This window comes from Protopterus annectens, chromosome 8.part0 (genome assembly GCF_019279795.1).
Source record: "Protopterus annectens isolate FY-2018-M chromosome 8.part0, PAN1.0, whole genome shotgun sequence".
Taxonomy (NCBI): domain Eukaryota; kingdom Metazoa; phylum Chordata; order Ceratodontiformes; family Protopteridae; genus Protopterus; species Protopterus annectens.
Window position 1 is genome coordinate 1,360,974,080 of NC_056741.1, and position 16,236 is coordinate 1,360,990,315.

Genomic DNA, 16,236 nt, shown 5'->3' on the forward strand with positions numbered 1-16,236 from the left:
TGCAATACTTTCTTTGCTAGCCCCACTAAGTAAATTGTTTTACTTCTTAACAATATCACTTTCTGTTTTATTTCAACCCTATTTTTAAATTCCATTTTCATTTTATCTCAGTCACTAGCTATAACTTCTGAAGATTTTTCTCTCTTCTGTACTAACTCTTAAATAATTCCACTAATTCTCTAAATTTTTGTCTTTTTAACTGGTAGGTGAGAAAGTGCCCGTGTCTTCACTACCCTGCATTTTTATCTCGTTTTTTATTTGTGCATGATCAGAAATCGCTCTGGCTGTCTGCCAAAACTTTCAATTAAATGCACATGTTCTTGTGAAATATAATTTGTTTAGTCTAGCCCAGTTATTATACATTGGGGAATAATATGCAAACTCTGTCCAAGTTCCTACTACTGAAGTTGCATCTTCCATACCAAATATTTTGATACATTTCTTCAGAAACCTACTCTCTTTTTGTTTCCCTTCTGAGTCCCCTGATGTATCCTCATTATTGCAAATCAAATTTTAGTCACCACTTATAAATAATCTTCTGAAAGCTGATTATTTCTCCCAAAATGTTCGTAAACACCATAATAGCAGTTTTTAGTGGAATATAACTATATGCCTTTATAATCCTCTTTTCTTGCTAATAGCCCCTTACTGCCACAAATCTACCATTTTCTTTTTTTCCTTTTTATTGGAGCCCCTCTAACAATTGGTACAATTACTCCCATTTTCCTCTTTCCCTGATATTCTGTTGATTATCCATTCTGAAATCCTCTTTTTGTCAAATTCACATGCCCGGTTCTTCCCAGATGTGCCTCCTGCAACATTGCTATTTGTACTTTGCATTTCTTAATATGACTCTATCCTTTTATCTTTACCTATATGGCCATAAACATTTCAGGATAATATGGACAGCATAGTCATCATGATAAAAAAAAGCTATTGTTCCCACTGATTAAACATGACCATTTTTTAAAATATGTATTTCCAGCTTTTGTCTTACATGCATATAGTAATGATTGATAGGCTAATATTGTGTACAGTTGGCTCTTCTCATGTCCATTTGAACCCATGTGACATTTTTCAAGACTTTTTGTTTTAAATGAAAACCCTCAAACACAAATTTAAATATAAAACACATCATCCCTTATTAGCTTGGAACAAATGCACACAACTATGTTACATCTTCAAAACATGGTTTAACCCTCCAAAGGGGAACAATAGCCCCAATTCTTGACTGCATCTACATGCATTATCTAACCTAAAATGAAGGTTACTCTAGTGCTAAAACCCTTGATACAGCCTGTGCCCCTGCTTGCACTGATTGATGTTTGTTCTTTTCTTGTCTCTCTTCCCCACCCATGTGTGGAAAACAGCTTGTATGCTTTCAGAAAACATTAACTTTTAGCCCTAAGAAAAAGTGCAATGACTGTCTTTAAATAATACTAAATTGTACAGTGTTCTATTAACTGCATTAAAGTAGTAAGGCTGCTAGGGAAGTTACCTGTTCACTTCCCATAATTTCAGACTTAACTTTTTTTCACTGAACTGCTTGCCATTCTACCTTTAAATTTTGCATTTCCCTCAGCAAAGAATGTACAGAATTCTCAAGATTAACTGCTTGCACATGCAGACAGCTTGTCCCCTTAGACATGTATTTTGCAATTAGTCTTGTGAGTTTTGGTCCGAAAAGATTGCACAGCTACCCTCAGCTCCCGGCTTCTTGAATCCATTGAACATTTGCCAGTGGAAAACAAACCAGCAAATATCTTTGCACTAGTAAGAAGCTTAGCATTTTCATGGTTTTCATAATTTTGTCTTATTTTAAAAGCTTGCATGCTTACAAAAACTTCTTTTTACAACTTAAGCCAAAGATAGTAATATAGACATTCACTCTTGTAAAAATATAGAAAATACCTCAGTTCTACATAATATGTAATCCATGCACATTTACACCCCACCCCCACACCAGCAGCCCAAGATCACATCATATGAACATTAAACTTGCTGTTGTCCAGTCTTTGTTTTTTCTTTTGTTATGCTGTAAAACCTATATTTCTTATAATTAAAAATACTTGTATGTGTTGGATATTAAAGTAAATAGTCACTGATCAGACTTCCTCATTTAAACTTTGCCTGACAACATACTACACAAAACTATTCTACTTTGTATAACATGCAAGTTATATCATTACATATTTTATACAAATTCCAATAAGAACAAAAATCATTTTGCTTACTGTTAGTTTTTTCCCTTTAGTGTCCTTCTAAATGTTAATAAAATAAAGTGAGGTATATGCTTTATAGTCCACCCACAAAGTCAAAATAGTCCCTTCTGCCACAGTTTTGTCAGGATCAACTCATTTTGCTAGTATGATTGCCTGTTTACTAATATAGGTCTTGGCTTCTTTCTCATAGCCAGATTTTGAGCATATAGTTTTTCCCTTTCAGTAAAATTTGTTGTGGAACACTGGTCAAGTTACTTATTTGTGCTTTCATAAAATGGTTAGTCTCTTCCTTCCAGTTTCTCTGGGACAGCAGGAAATCATCTTTTCTTTCTGCCCACTATGTTTTCTAACTCTATTTTTTTAAACAGTTGTTCTTGAGAAACCTCATATTCGCCTAGCTTTTTCTTCATGTTGACCTCTGTTTGCAGTTTTATCAGTTCATCTGAATGGCTAGTTAAAGCTTCTTCTATTTTCTAGCCCTTTGTTGTTTGAGTTGATATTCCTTCAGTCACCTCTGAGTAACATTTGTTGTCCTTCCATATCACTGTTGCAGTATTTCTAACTGTAGAGATGTCCTGCCAAGGATAGCCCAACATCTGACTAGTATACCAAAGCCTTAGTATTTACAGGCAGTGCATGTCACACAAATGCTGCTGGTACAATTCAGAGCTTGAAGGTGATGTACAGGCACACACATTCAGAACTTTGCCACCAGTCCAAACGCCATCATTGAACATCATAGTTACTGAGCTATTTTTTCATGTAAGTGCCTTGTTGAGGTTTCTTTTATCTTCATTTTATTTAACGTTGATTTTATGTCATCCAGAAAGGAAAAATATCAGTGTGGGAGGCAGATTCCACATAAAGATCATCACAACCAGTGCCTCTTTAGTTGGGGAGCTTCCCATGACCATATGGAGTGTTCTATCTGCCAAGTTTTTCTCCCTAAGATCCTGTGTAATAATTTCTCCTCTTTATCTCTTTACATTGAAAACCAATGTTTCAAGCTTTTGGCTGAAGGTGCTATGGCAGACTTGCCATTCTGAGGATCAGCCATTGGCCATGCAAAAGGCCAGGAAATTTTGGTGTGATACAGCTGCTGTCTAGCCTCCCCAGACTGTCTCTCAGTGCTGGTGAAAGTGTGGAAGGTCATCTGGTGCTTGCTTTGGATTCCTCTCCTGTGACCCTGTTGGAGGCTGCATGGATCCAACTTCTCTCATGTCCTCAGAGGCTTTACAAACGTCTGCTCTAGACATTGAGGGGAGAACCTCACTGGATTATATCCAAGGGACTGAAAGTGATTCTGAAAATTTTAGAGGGGGAGGAGATCTCTACTATGAGTGTCACCAAGGGTCTGATCCCCAAGGATGTTTCATGCAGATGCCCTACTGAAAAATAAACAGAAAAGCGAGCATATTTCCCCTGTAGCTGAAGATCCCCAATGTGAATGGCAAGATTTTACTTGGAGATCTCCTCAAGGGGTGTATGTGCCTATTCCTCCCTGGTCTTCTACACTCCTGTTAAGTCCTAGAGAACTTGATTCTTTTGATGGTCATGATTCTGGGGAAGAGTCCTTAGCCTACTCTTCCTAAATTCCTTCCTCCTTGGATTAAGGTTCAGAGGAAGAAGATTCTATTAGTTCAGATCCACCTTCAGAGGAACTCTGATTTGGAGACATTGTTACCCTTATGGTGAAATTCTTTAAGTAGGATTGCTCTCAGGTTTCTGATATCCAGAAAAAGTATTATGAGTGCCTTCAAATAGAGGCTTCCAAACCTTCTACTGGTCCCTGTGTTTTGGCTGCCTTCCTGGATACCTTTACAGTATCTTCTGTAACTCCTTATTGTCAGGAACCCTGCTCCCAAGAAACCTGACAGATTTTACAAGTGCCTGATGAATGTAACTTTTTGTGTAAATGCCTTTCTGATGATCCTTCTTCTGTAATATCTGTCTCCATATTCAAGCTCCTCAGGCTTTTGCCTTCTACCTAGTTAGTTCATTCTGATAAGGATAATAGGGATATGAAGAGGCTGGACAAGAAGGTTTATATTTCTGCCACCTTATCCTTTTGGGCCATTAGCTATCAGACTTGTATGACTAGGTATGTCTTGGCCCTCCTTTCTTGGGTTATTTATGACCTTCCTGGCTCTGATGGGACTGCCTCTGTCCTCTCCGTGTTGCATTCCACCTTTCAAGTTGCCCTCCATTCTATTAAGCAAAGCTCTGTGATGCAGCTGATGCTTCCTCCAGGGATACTGCATTTGGTTCTGTTATGAGGTACTACTCATGGCTTCATCTTCAGGCTCTTCCTGAAGACATTAAGGCCAAATTGATTGATACTGCTTTGGACAATAAAAATCTTTTTGGTTCTGCTGCTACTGAGCATTTCAAGTCTCTTCAACATAAGGGCAAGGCCTTACTGAAGTTGAACCATATTTTATTTCTCCTGTTCCTAAGTTTCAAAGGAATTATCCTTCTAAATCTGCTTTTGTTTACAGGCAGTCTCACCCCCACCTGAAGGTAAAAATGATTCTAGATATGTACCTCCTGCTAAGTCTACTCAAACTCCTACTTCCTGGAAACTTTCTTTTCAGGACAAGCTGGGTTCTATTTGATAATTTGCATATGCTTTCCCTCAGCCAGGTCCCTTTATCTCTTTGTCTTTCCCTGTCCATTCCAGACTGGATGAAAATCACAATAGGCTCTTGGGTTTTGCATGGTTTGGAAATCCCTTTTTGGGCATCCCTCAACTTTTTCAGGAACAGCTTCTTTTTTTCCCCCCAGAGGTGCTTTTATTTTTTTTGTCCGACGGAACTATTCCAGCTGTACCTCCAAGCCCAGGTAGGGAAGGGGTTTTATTCCATAATGTTTCTAGTTCCTAGAAGGGAGGGCACCTGGAGACCAGTTTCTGGATCTTTTCCAGCTCAACAACTTTCTCAATAATTCCTTTTTGGGTATTGTCTCTTCAAACCTCGTTTTGTCCTCTTCTTCCCCAGGCCTTTTTGGTGTCTGATCAGGAGGATGCCTACCTTCATAACCTCATTCATCTCCTTTTCCAGAAATTCTGTTTCTCCTTGCATTTTCAGTTCTCTGCTTCATCCTTTGGCCTGTCTGCTGCCCCAAGGGTGTTCAAATGCCTCACCCCTGTCATTGCAGGCTGAGAGGGGTTCAGATCTTTCCTTATCTGGATAATTTCCTACTCCAATTTTCTTCCGTTAAGGCTCTGCTTCAGGATCTCCAGGTTATTTTCCTGTTGCAGAGTCTGGGGTTCATCATTAACTTTCAAAAGTAATCTCTGACTCCTTCTGAAGATCATGTTTTTCTTGGTTGCAGAATCCAGACCATCCCCATGCTGGCATCTCTGCCTGCCACCAAGTCCTGTTCTCTTATTGCCTTTTTCCAGTTTCTTCTTCCTGTGGAGTCAAGCCACCACCCAGGATTTTCTCAGGGTCCTTGGGTTGTTGGCTTCCACCATTACCATGCTTCCTCTGGCCAGACTCCATAGGATAAAGCTTCAGTGGTACCTCCGTTTAATATGGCTTCAACATTGCCACTCCCTGGACTTCCCAGTTCCCCTCCCTCCCTTGTCTTGGGCTCAAGCTTCAGTGGTTGATTCATAAGCTTTCTCTCAACCTGGGCCTTCATTTTACAGGTTCAAGCCTTGACTCATGAGCTCTTTTTAGACACCTCAGACAGGCAATGAGGCCTCCTCCTTCATCTCTGTCAAGGTTCAGGGTCCCTGGCTTCTTCATCATAGGTCAGACCATATCAGTATAAAGGAGAGGAGGGCACTGCTTCCAACTCTCAAGCTTTTCATTCCCTCTTTCATCCTGGGCCCCTCAAAGTTTTCATAGACAATACCACAGTGATGTATATCAACAAGCAAGGATATTCAAGGTCCTACCTTCTCTGCAGGCTAGCTGTTCAGATCTGGAATTTAGCTGTCCAGTATTAAGTGACTCTTCAGGCTGTTTACAATCCTTCAAAGCACAATCTAGTGGCAGACTCGTTGAGCAGGTCCAGCACACAAACACACAAATGGATGCTTCATAGAGATGTGTTCTTGAACATTGTCCATCAGTGGGGTATTCTTCAGGTAGATCTTTTTACCTCCCCTCTAAATAGCTTCCTCTATTCTGTTCAAGAGGCCCAAGTCCTCCGGATTGGAAAGTGGATAGCCTCACATTTTCATTGGAAGAGGATGTTCCTGTACAACGTATTTCCCATTCCTGTTCTGAGAGTCTTACACAAGATCAGGCTGGACTCCCAAAATTTTTAGTGACTCCCTTTTGGCTCACAGTATTGGTTTCCTCTTCTTTCTCACTTGGCCAGTGGAAATTACTGCAAGTTACTTAAGCAGATGGACCTACTCACACAAGACAAGGGGCTCTCTTACAACTTCACTTGTCCATTCTTCAACTGATGTTGTGGGTGATATGGTTTTGATCCCTTTGTAAGCACCTCTTTTCTGAGGACGTGCTTGGAGTCCTGCAGGAGGCCAGGAAACCTACTACCATGAAATTATATTTGTCGAAATGGAAAAGATATTTCTGTCTGGTGTCTCTCTAAACCAGGATCGCTTATCTGTGCAGGTTCCCATGGTTCTGCCTTATTGTTGTGATCTGCTCCATGCTTGGTTGGTGTATCCATCAGTTAAAGCTCACCTGTCAGCAATCTCTGCTTTTCGGACCTTGGCGCCTCCTCTGGCTTTTAGATTTGAAGTCAAGCAACTTCTTAAAAGGATCCCTTCATATCAGGTCACCCAGGAACAGGAAGTCTATTTCACCTTCTTGGGGCCCCAATTTAGTTCTTGAAAAATTGGCTTGGGGCCCGTTTTGAGCCTGCTGCTTCAGCTTCATTACAACATTGTAATTGGAAGACTATTCTTTTAGCCCTCTTTTCAGGTAAGAGAGTGTCTGAGCTTCAAATTCTCATGGCTGTTTTTCTCAGAGACAGGGTGTGTCTCTGTACTAATCCTCTTTTTATGCCCAAGGTGGTCAATGAGTCGTCTCTTAATCAGTCTAGACCTCTTTCTTTCTTTCTTTCTTTCCTTCTCCACACTCTCAGTGAAAGGTTCTTCACACCTTAGATTGGCACAGACAACTCTAATATTATTTGGATAAAATTAAGGAAATTTGAGTAGCTTTTTCTTTCCTTTCATCCGGGTCTATATTAAGAACATTGAAGTTTCAAAACTTAGAATGTTTTATTATCGAACCCAATTTAGCGAAAGTGGAAAACATAGAACATACAGAACAGCAAATTTTTTTCCTAGGGAAAAAATTAGCTGTTCCAAAACACATACACACAACACAAGCACACCAAACAAACAGCAATCCACACACACACCTAAAATCTTACACCTAACCCTACAATAAACTATACACATACCACTAACTATCCACTTACCTTAACCCAAACCCTAAGGTCCGTCACTATCGCACACTCGCCTCACCCGTGCCATAACCTTAACTCACCTACCCTGCCTTAACCCTCATGTCCACACAATCTCACACTTACCTGACCCGCGCCCTCACCCTAACTCACCTAACCTGCCCTAACCCTCACGTCCACACAATCGCACACATACCTAACCCGCCCTAATCCTCACATCCACACAATCGCACCCACACCCTAACCCGCACTCAGTCGCACACTTCCCTAAGCTGCACTCAATTGCACACTTCCCTGAACCCGACCCGTAACTTTCCACCACAGCGCTAAAAATACCGAAGCAACAGAAATGGACAACCACATTCTTTCCCTAGGAAACAATTTGGTTTTCTGTTGTTTTAATATTTTCAGCTTTTGCTGAATAGGGTTTGATATTAGAACATTTGAAGTTTTGAAACTTCAATGTTCTAATATAGACCCTTTCATCCCAGGTCTTTGGGTTTAGCTGTTTCTAAGCAAACCATCTCACCCTGGATTCTTTTTGTATCCTTTTCATGGTAAATGCCCCTCCTCTTCAATTGATTTATTAAGGTTTATTCTACCAGAGCTGTTGCTTCTTCTGTTTTTTTTTTTTTTTTCAAGTGGCTGGACACCAGTTCCATCACTAAGGCTGCTACATGGTCCTCTGTCCATACCTTCACCCTTCTCTAGACATTATAAGTTGGATGTTATCTTCAGGGATAGAGCTGCCTTTGCCAGAGCTATCCTGCATGGGTTTGTAGAGGGCTCTTCAGTGCCTTCCTTCCTCCCATGATTCCTCTTGGGCTTTTGTACTCCCCCTTCTGTTAGGAATACCACAGTAGTGATATGGAAAGGCATAGAACAGTTGTGTAAAATCTTAGCATAAAAGATGTTCTTCTCTTCACTTTTGAAGTATTCACTGCTTCCCTCCCTCCTGCCCCCTCAACTGTAGTCTATTGTTATTACTGTGCTGGCTGATGGGATTCTTTTCTCCTCTTTGATGCACATGTTATTCCTTGTCCCTACTGACATTCTGTTCTTCCTAGGGCTTTTTCAGTTCTGAATGTGTGCGCTTCCTTATGTCACCTTTATGCCCTGTGCCGTGTATACTTGTGACATGAAGTGCCTGTAAATAGTAAAGCTTTGGTATACCGGCTGGACATTGGGCTATCCTAGGCAGGAGATCCCTTCTGTTAGGAATACTACTATTATGGTGAGATTATACAAAACTATTTATTTTTTCCTGTAAATTACTGGAAGCCATTTCTTGAACCAAAGCTAAAGCTCTCTGCTGAACAGCTGCAGAATCCTTCCCAGACAGTATTTTTTCTAACTTTTCTGGTTGATTTTCTTTCATGTTTTTCAGATTTCTTCTTTGCTGGCATCCAGGCAGTGTATTTGGTAGCCACTAACTGATTTTTTATGAAAAATATTTGCATTGGAGCTCCATCTTGGAAATCCTTGTTTTATGTTTTGATACAGAACAAATCTTGAACTCATCACCATGGAAAATTCGGTTAAAAACACATTTATCATAAAAACTAAAGTGAAATACTACAATAAAATTCAATACGTCAAGCATACAAGGCCTTAAAAATGATTGTTCTGTATCATTTGCATTTTTTTGCCATGAGCTACCTTCAGCAGTTGAGTTTTGCTTTGCTTGACTTATTTTATGTTTTGGTCATTTTTTGTTTTATTTTATGCTTTTTGTTGTCATTTTTGTGGTGTTTTGTTTTTTTTATTCATTTTCTTTTCTTTTATTCTTTATATTTGTTTGCATTTTTGTTTTTTTTTTTAATTTAATGGTTTGTTTTTTATTCTTTATTTTTGTTTGTTTGCTTTTCCTTGTTTCTTTTACTGTTTTATATTTTTGTGTTTTCTTTTTTATTGCATTTTCTATTGTGTTACTGTAATTTTTTTTGTAGTGTAGATATTTCAATGGAAGTTCTAATAAAGTAAGCGCTAAAGAGACTATCCTTGTACTGTGGTCTGTTTTGAACCCTCTGACTGCACCGCCATCGTATCCTACAGATTTTGGTTTATTACTTTTTTGTAGTGTTTTGTTCAGTAATTTACTTCTTTGTGTTTTTTTTTCATTCTTTGTTTTTTTTTTTGGTATTGGTTTGTGTTTGTTTTTCATGTTTCTTTTGTTTTTCTTGCATCTTTTTGTTTCTTTTGTAATTTTTGTTTTGCTTTTGTGTGTTTGTTTTTTGCTTTAATGGTGTGTTTTTGTTGTGTTTCCTTTGTTTTTTGAGGTTTTTATTTTTGTTTTTGTCAATTAGTTTTATTTTCTTTTTTGTTCTGTTTATTTTGTGCTTTTCTTTTATTCATTTGTTTTGTTTTTGTGTTTTTATTTTGTTTTTCTTGTGTTTTCATTTAGAATTTATTTGTGTTTTTTGTTTTTGGCTTTTGTTTTGTTTTTTATTTTTATTCTTTATTTTTGTGTGAGTTGTGTCTTGTATTTTGTGCTTGTATTGTGTTTTCTTGTGTTTGTGCTTGTATTGTGTTGTGTTTTCTTGTGTTTGTGTTCTTGTTTCTTTTAAATTCTTTGTTTTAATATGGGTTCTGTTATGTTTGTTTTTATTTTTGTGTTTGTGTTTTGATTGTTGTCTTTTATTTGATTTTTGTGTGTGTTTTGTCTGGTGTGTGGTGAATGTGTTGTGGTATGCTTTATCTTTGTATTGGCTTTTGTTGTATATTTCTTTTTATATTTTTTGTCCTTTTTTGTATTTCTTACAGGTTTGTATATTTTTTTGTCTTTAAATTGTTTTTGTGTGTATGTTGTCTTTTTCCTTTTGTTGTGTTTTTTTTTTTTTTTATTCTTGTGTGTGTTTTTTTTTTAGTTTTTGCAAGAAATCATTTTCTTCAGTGTGACATATACAATAGTCATTTGTTGTTTAACACAGCTAGTCTCTCCTGCCTTTATAACAAACAATGTAACTAGTACCTTTTTCTTTGGGGATTTGCATTAGGCTCCATTTTTTTAGCTAGTGTTTCTTTCATTTTCCAAATCATACAAAATTCTGTTCACTTCTCTTCTATGTGGTAATGCTCAAGAGACACTTGGAGAACCAGGTTCCTTCAGCCCCAAGTTCACTGACTCTTCTATGCCACCATGCCATTCTTTCTCAAGTTGTAGCGTCTCTAGTTACCAGATCCTTATCTTCTTGCTTATGTTATTTGTCCTTTTTGGTGCAGGGGGCATAATTTCCTCTACTCAGGACATGTCATCATTGTGGAAGGTGCTTCTACACACAGTTCCACACACCCTGCATCTGCTACAAGTTTCTTGATACTGCTAACATATATTTATGTGTTCAACAACAAACGCACATTTGCACACTTAATGGCAGTTTGTAGCTTTCCTAATCATCTTGGATACGGAAGAAAACTGTACCACCTAGTAAATATCCATGTGAGGACAGAGAGGGCATCCGTACTCTTCACAGAAGGCACCCCAGGTGAGAAACAAACTGGATAGCCAAGCTTTCTGAGTAAAGTTCAGAGCTGGTTTGAACATGTGGGTGCCATAAGGTTGTGATTGATAGGAGAAGAGTGAATCCATATGGCAAAATGGCAAATGAGGGTTTGTGGAATGTTATTTGTACTTAGACTAGATCAGATATTTTCTCCTGCTGTCAAGCAAAGTTAATGTAATAACCCAGTTCTTTAACAGATGCCACATACATTTTTCAGTGCCTCACAGTTTATTTCAAGATGCACCCTTTAAGGAGAGGTACAACCACATAAGCATTTTTTAGGGATTGCCTGTTTTTGTCTCAAGAGGTTTAGGTACAAGAGTGGATAACCTTTAAATCAAAGACATCTTACTTAAATGTTAGACTCTGTTTTTCTTGCACTAAATGCCTTTTACAAGATCAAAAAATTCTAAGCAATTCTGTTTTGTGCTGTGTATGAGAAACTTTAGTCCCTTCACACCATAATATTGAATGATTGCTCCTTCATTCCCCTCTGTGCCACATTGGTACCCGAGTACACAAGCCTAGTGTGGAAGTGTTCCTGAATTGGGTGATTAGTCCTGCAGTCTTCATGTGATCCTGGTTATAAAAAGAATGGCATTAACTCTTTCATCCTCAAGATGTGACTCTCATATCTTACTAGTCACAGCCAGATATCCTCATCAGAGGATCTAAGAATTGGATTTGTCCTCTTCTCTTAGCAAAAAGATGTATTCTGAACTGAAGTTCTCATCTTTCCTTTTTGCTGACCCAAGCTTGAGGCCTCCTTTAACTTTGTTGGTTATTTTACTTCTAGATTATCCCATGCCCTCTTTACAGGGAGAACCAATGTAAGCATTATAGAGAAAATAAGTTTACACTAGAAGTCCTTCAAGTTTCTGCTTAAGAAAAAAAAAGGCTGCATCATGGATATTAAAGGGTTGTGTCCAAACATTAGTGATTACTTGACAAAATAAATGTAAACATTTCATGATTGGCAGCAGCACAGATATAACTGTAGAAATTTGTGAAGATTTGAAGTCAGAAAACATGGACGCAAGAACTTATTTCCTTAATCAAGCACATTAAGTGGTTCTTGAACAGCAAAGGACTTTCACCAAGGAAGGAAGCCGCCTTGTAAAATTTGAAAGAGACAATTTATATGTTTGTGCAACTGTATTAGATTTTAATCTGACAAATGCCATCTGTAGTTAAAATTCTTTGTAAATCAAATCTAGATTGTAGAGAGTTTTTGTAATCTTGCCTTTCTGTTTTACACAGTTTTATTTTACTTTCATAGTTTCAGGAGAAATTGCATTTGAATTTGTGCAGGTGTAAACTGGAACAGTGGAGTAATAAGTTTTTATTTGATAGGTTTAAGGGTACTTGCACTCATAGTGCAATATTTAAAATATTAAAGCTTTTCTAGGAGTCACCATCCAAATATGAAAGATTAACCAATTACCACCTTATAATATGGTTCAACTCCATTACAGGGAATGTTTTCCCCTTAAATGAGAGTTGGGTGTGAGCCAAGGTGTAGATAGCTCTGCTGGTACATGTGAATTAAAGCAGACATTGCCATGTGCTGGTGGTAAGGAGGCACTCAAATGCTGGTATAGCTGCAGTCTGTGTAAGTTTTAGTAGTATGCAAACTATATCAGACCATGAATTTGGCCAGCCCTGTAGCACTGTAATTTCCAGTGATATTGTTTACAGTGTGATGAACATTTCTTAGCATAGAACTACCCACCTGTGAGAGTTGAAGGGAAACACAAACATGAAAACATTACAGAATAAAGAAAAGAATTACAGAAGATGAAATCTGATAATCTTCAGCATAGCTGTTCTCATCTGGAAAAGACAGATAACTACTTTGATACTTGGGGTCTTTTCACTTCTGATTCTGCTGTCCTGCTCATTGCCAGGGGTGGAGAGACAGAGACAGAGACAGAGAGAGGACTCTGGTCACATGATACATGACCCTTGTGCTTAATGCATGATTTAAACGGGAGTATGTTTTTCCTTTCACGATTGAAGAGGTTTAATGCATTTATTTTTTTTTTGTTTAACTTTGTTAGTTGGCTTGTCTAAGGATCCTTTACACCTAGAATCCAGGCCATAAAAGCAAGACATACACACTTGTGCTCTTCATTTGTTTCTTTTAAGCAGCACACATTTGGGGTATTTAATGTTTTCACTACAAGGTGTGCTGTCAATTTGCATTTAGCAGAAGAATTCAAAATATGTTTATAGTTCACCATTATGTTTCTTTCAGTTTAATTGACCTGAAGTGATTAGTTTTTATTGGGCTATCATGCCACACTTTCTGCATATTTTGCTGCATGGGTTGTAGAGTTCTTTTAATAGTAAACTGAAGGTGGGAGGTTTGATAACCAAAATAAGAGATTAAGCTTTAAAGGCTGAAACTTTGCTGATTTGTAATCTCTTTGGGGTAGACAGATAGCAGCACGTTCTGGAGAATGGAGCAGGGAGTTTTGATCTGCACACTCCACCTGTCCGTTATCAATAGGACACTCACGGGTTGAGCTGCCTCATCTTGTTGCCTGCTGTGCAAAGTAGTGGGACTTGAAAAGTTCTGCTTTTCAGTCGCACTGAATCTCAGTGGAAAATTACTTCCAGCTTTTTCACGGTAATTCAGTTGCATCACCAACCCGGACCTGCAGGCAGAGCTATTCCCTGTTAGGTCCGAGTGCTTTAAATCATGCAGCAGTTGGCTACAATTCATGAAGGGGGTGGGGACTGGGGCAAGATGAGTCCTGCAAAGATTGCAGCTGTAGAGCAGCTTGTTCTTAGCACTTCTACAGCCGCTAAAGAAAAAGACTGAGATTTTTTTTTCCTAACAGCTGAGCCAGCCAGCCATTCATCCATCCAGCAGCAACTCCCACAAACCAGCTAGCCACTCCAGCAGCCAGTCAGCCTAGCTAGCCACTCCAGCAGCCAGTCAGCCTAGCTAGCCACTCCAGCAGCCAGTCAGCCTAGCTAGCCACTCCAGCAGCCAGCCAGCCTAGCTAGCCACTCCAGCAGCCAGCCAGCCTAGCTAGCCACTCCAGCAGCCAGCCAGCCACTCCAGCAGCCAGCCAGCCAGCCTAGCTAGCCACTCCAGCAGCCAGCCAGCCACTCCAGCAGCCAGTCCAGCCAGCTGATGTACCCATAACGGTATCTCCTTCACCACTCCTGTGGTGATGTCATGATAGAGGATGTGGCCAGTGTCATTTTGGTCACACCCCCATCTCTCACTTTGGCCTGTTTAAAAGATGGCAACCCTATGCAAGATGCTCCTGCTAAGGTTAACATTTGCCAAAGAATGTTATTTCAAGAGGATGTTTTCAGTCAACATAAATGCAGTTCTTGTTAAAGGTACATTAAAATTGAGTGAGGGGATATACAGCTGAGCAGAAATGAGTAATCATTACAAAATAGTGACACTACTCATATAAATTCCAAAGACAAAACAGGATGGATGAAAGTGATAGTGTAGCAGTACAAAAGGAAAGGAATGACTTTTGTTCGAGTAATATCCACATAGATAATGTTTTGACTGAGTTAATCCTACAAAATGAAACTGAAATCATGCTGAACAGGCTATGGTAAATACATCAAAAGAAATGCTGAGTGCTTCAGAAAAGTTAAATTCACAACATTTTACCAGCAATGTGATATTTATTTCATTTCTTTTGGGGGTTTTTTTTTCTGGTTTTCTGCAGATGAGAAGTTAAATGACCATTGTTTGATGCGTTGGCAGTATGCTCGATTTTCACGCCAAACTTCAGCCTCAAGAGATGATCGTGCAGTTCATCCATTTCTGGAAAATGACGGTACGGATTTTCAGTAAAGTGTGGTATGTCACAAGCTTCTTGTTCTAGTATGCTGAATAGTTAAAAAGAAATTGTATAAAATTAATATAAATGCATTGAACCTTCACTGGTATCTGACACATGATCTTGTCAGTGTAATTTACCACTTTGTTTTAATGGCAGATATTCAGAAGGTCATAGAAGCTATCACTGTAAGAGGTACTTGGGTTAATAGTTAAGATGGATGCTGCAATCAGAGGGATGCTTTACTTTAAATGATGTGAGGTCACCAAACTACCCATTTTGATGGCGATTAGGTGAAAATGTTATAATATAATAGTTAAATGTATTGCTCTAGCCAGCTGTGTGGCATAATGGGATAAAGCCGTGACTCTGGTGCAGGTGACCTGGGTTCAAATGGTGTTTCAGGCATCTGTAGGAGTTTGCTAGGGATGATAGCAATGACCAACTTCCGTTGGCTTGTCCACTATGTCAGGAGGAAGATGGGTCTAGATTGCCTCTTAAGTGACACAAACGAGGAGTACTACTTGTTTCACTTTTACTGCATGGGCCAAAGGAGCACATGCTACCATTATGGAAGGCACATGGACCAGAGGATTCAGCATGAATATGCATGCTCCTCATGGCAGTAGGATACATCGGCGTTCAAGCAGTCACCAAATGGGGCTGCTCTGATAGGGGAGGTGGGTGGGCTGCTTACAGGAACAGCAAGCTGTTACACTCCTACCACCCACCTCTTTTTGCTGGGGAAATTGATGGGCTCACGGTCTTGCCAAGGAGGAGGAATGAATGGGTCTGGGGACTCTTGCCCAACCTTGAAATGGTTGGCCAATTCCCCTTTCTTGAATTTAATTTATTCTTTTCACCTCTTGACTTTTGTAACTCATCAGGGACATAATTATGCTTGTACAGCTATTATGGTTGCACTTCTAGTCGTTTACTTAAGAGTTTGAACTGTTACAATAGTGAATGTGATTGTTTTATATATATAATCAGCCTCAATACTCTCCTAAAAGCTTAAACGGATTATTACTTTGCATATGGACATTTATTCACAAATGATAGTAACTAGTCCATGAATGTTGTGTTTGCCCATACCTTACTTGGATAGAAGGAAGTTTCTCTGCTCACCTGTGAGAGAGGTGAGCTTTGAGAAGCCTATCTGTCCCTGGAGGAGTGGTTTCAGCCCAGAAATTCGTAGTTTATTGGCCATTTTGGGCTAATTTCTATCTCTTTCATTTCCCTGCTATAAAAACCATATTTGCCCGGTTTTGCGTGCCGGGCAGCGCCAGTTACTTA

General features: G+C 39.1%; 1 protein-coding gene across 1 annotated transcript in view; it reads left to right on the forward strand.

Annotated features, from left to right (window-relative positions):
* The window catches only part of FOXR1 (forkhead box R1), a 176,924-nt gene that overhangs the window by 69,329 nt on the left and 91,359 nt on the right, over positions 1-16,236 (forward strand). Inside the window, exon 2 of the mRNA XM_044080936.1 lies at positions 14,827-14,937. Coding sequence (XP_043936871.1) covers positions 14,827-14,937 — 111 coding nt within the window. The remainder of the gene's footprint in view (positions 1-14,826; positions 14,938-16,236) is intronic.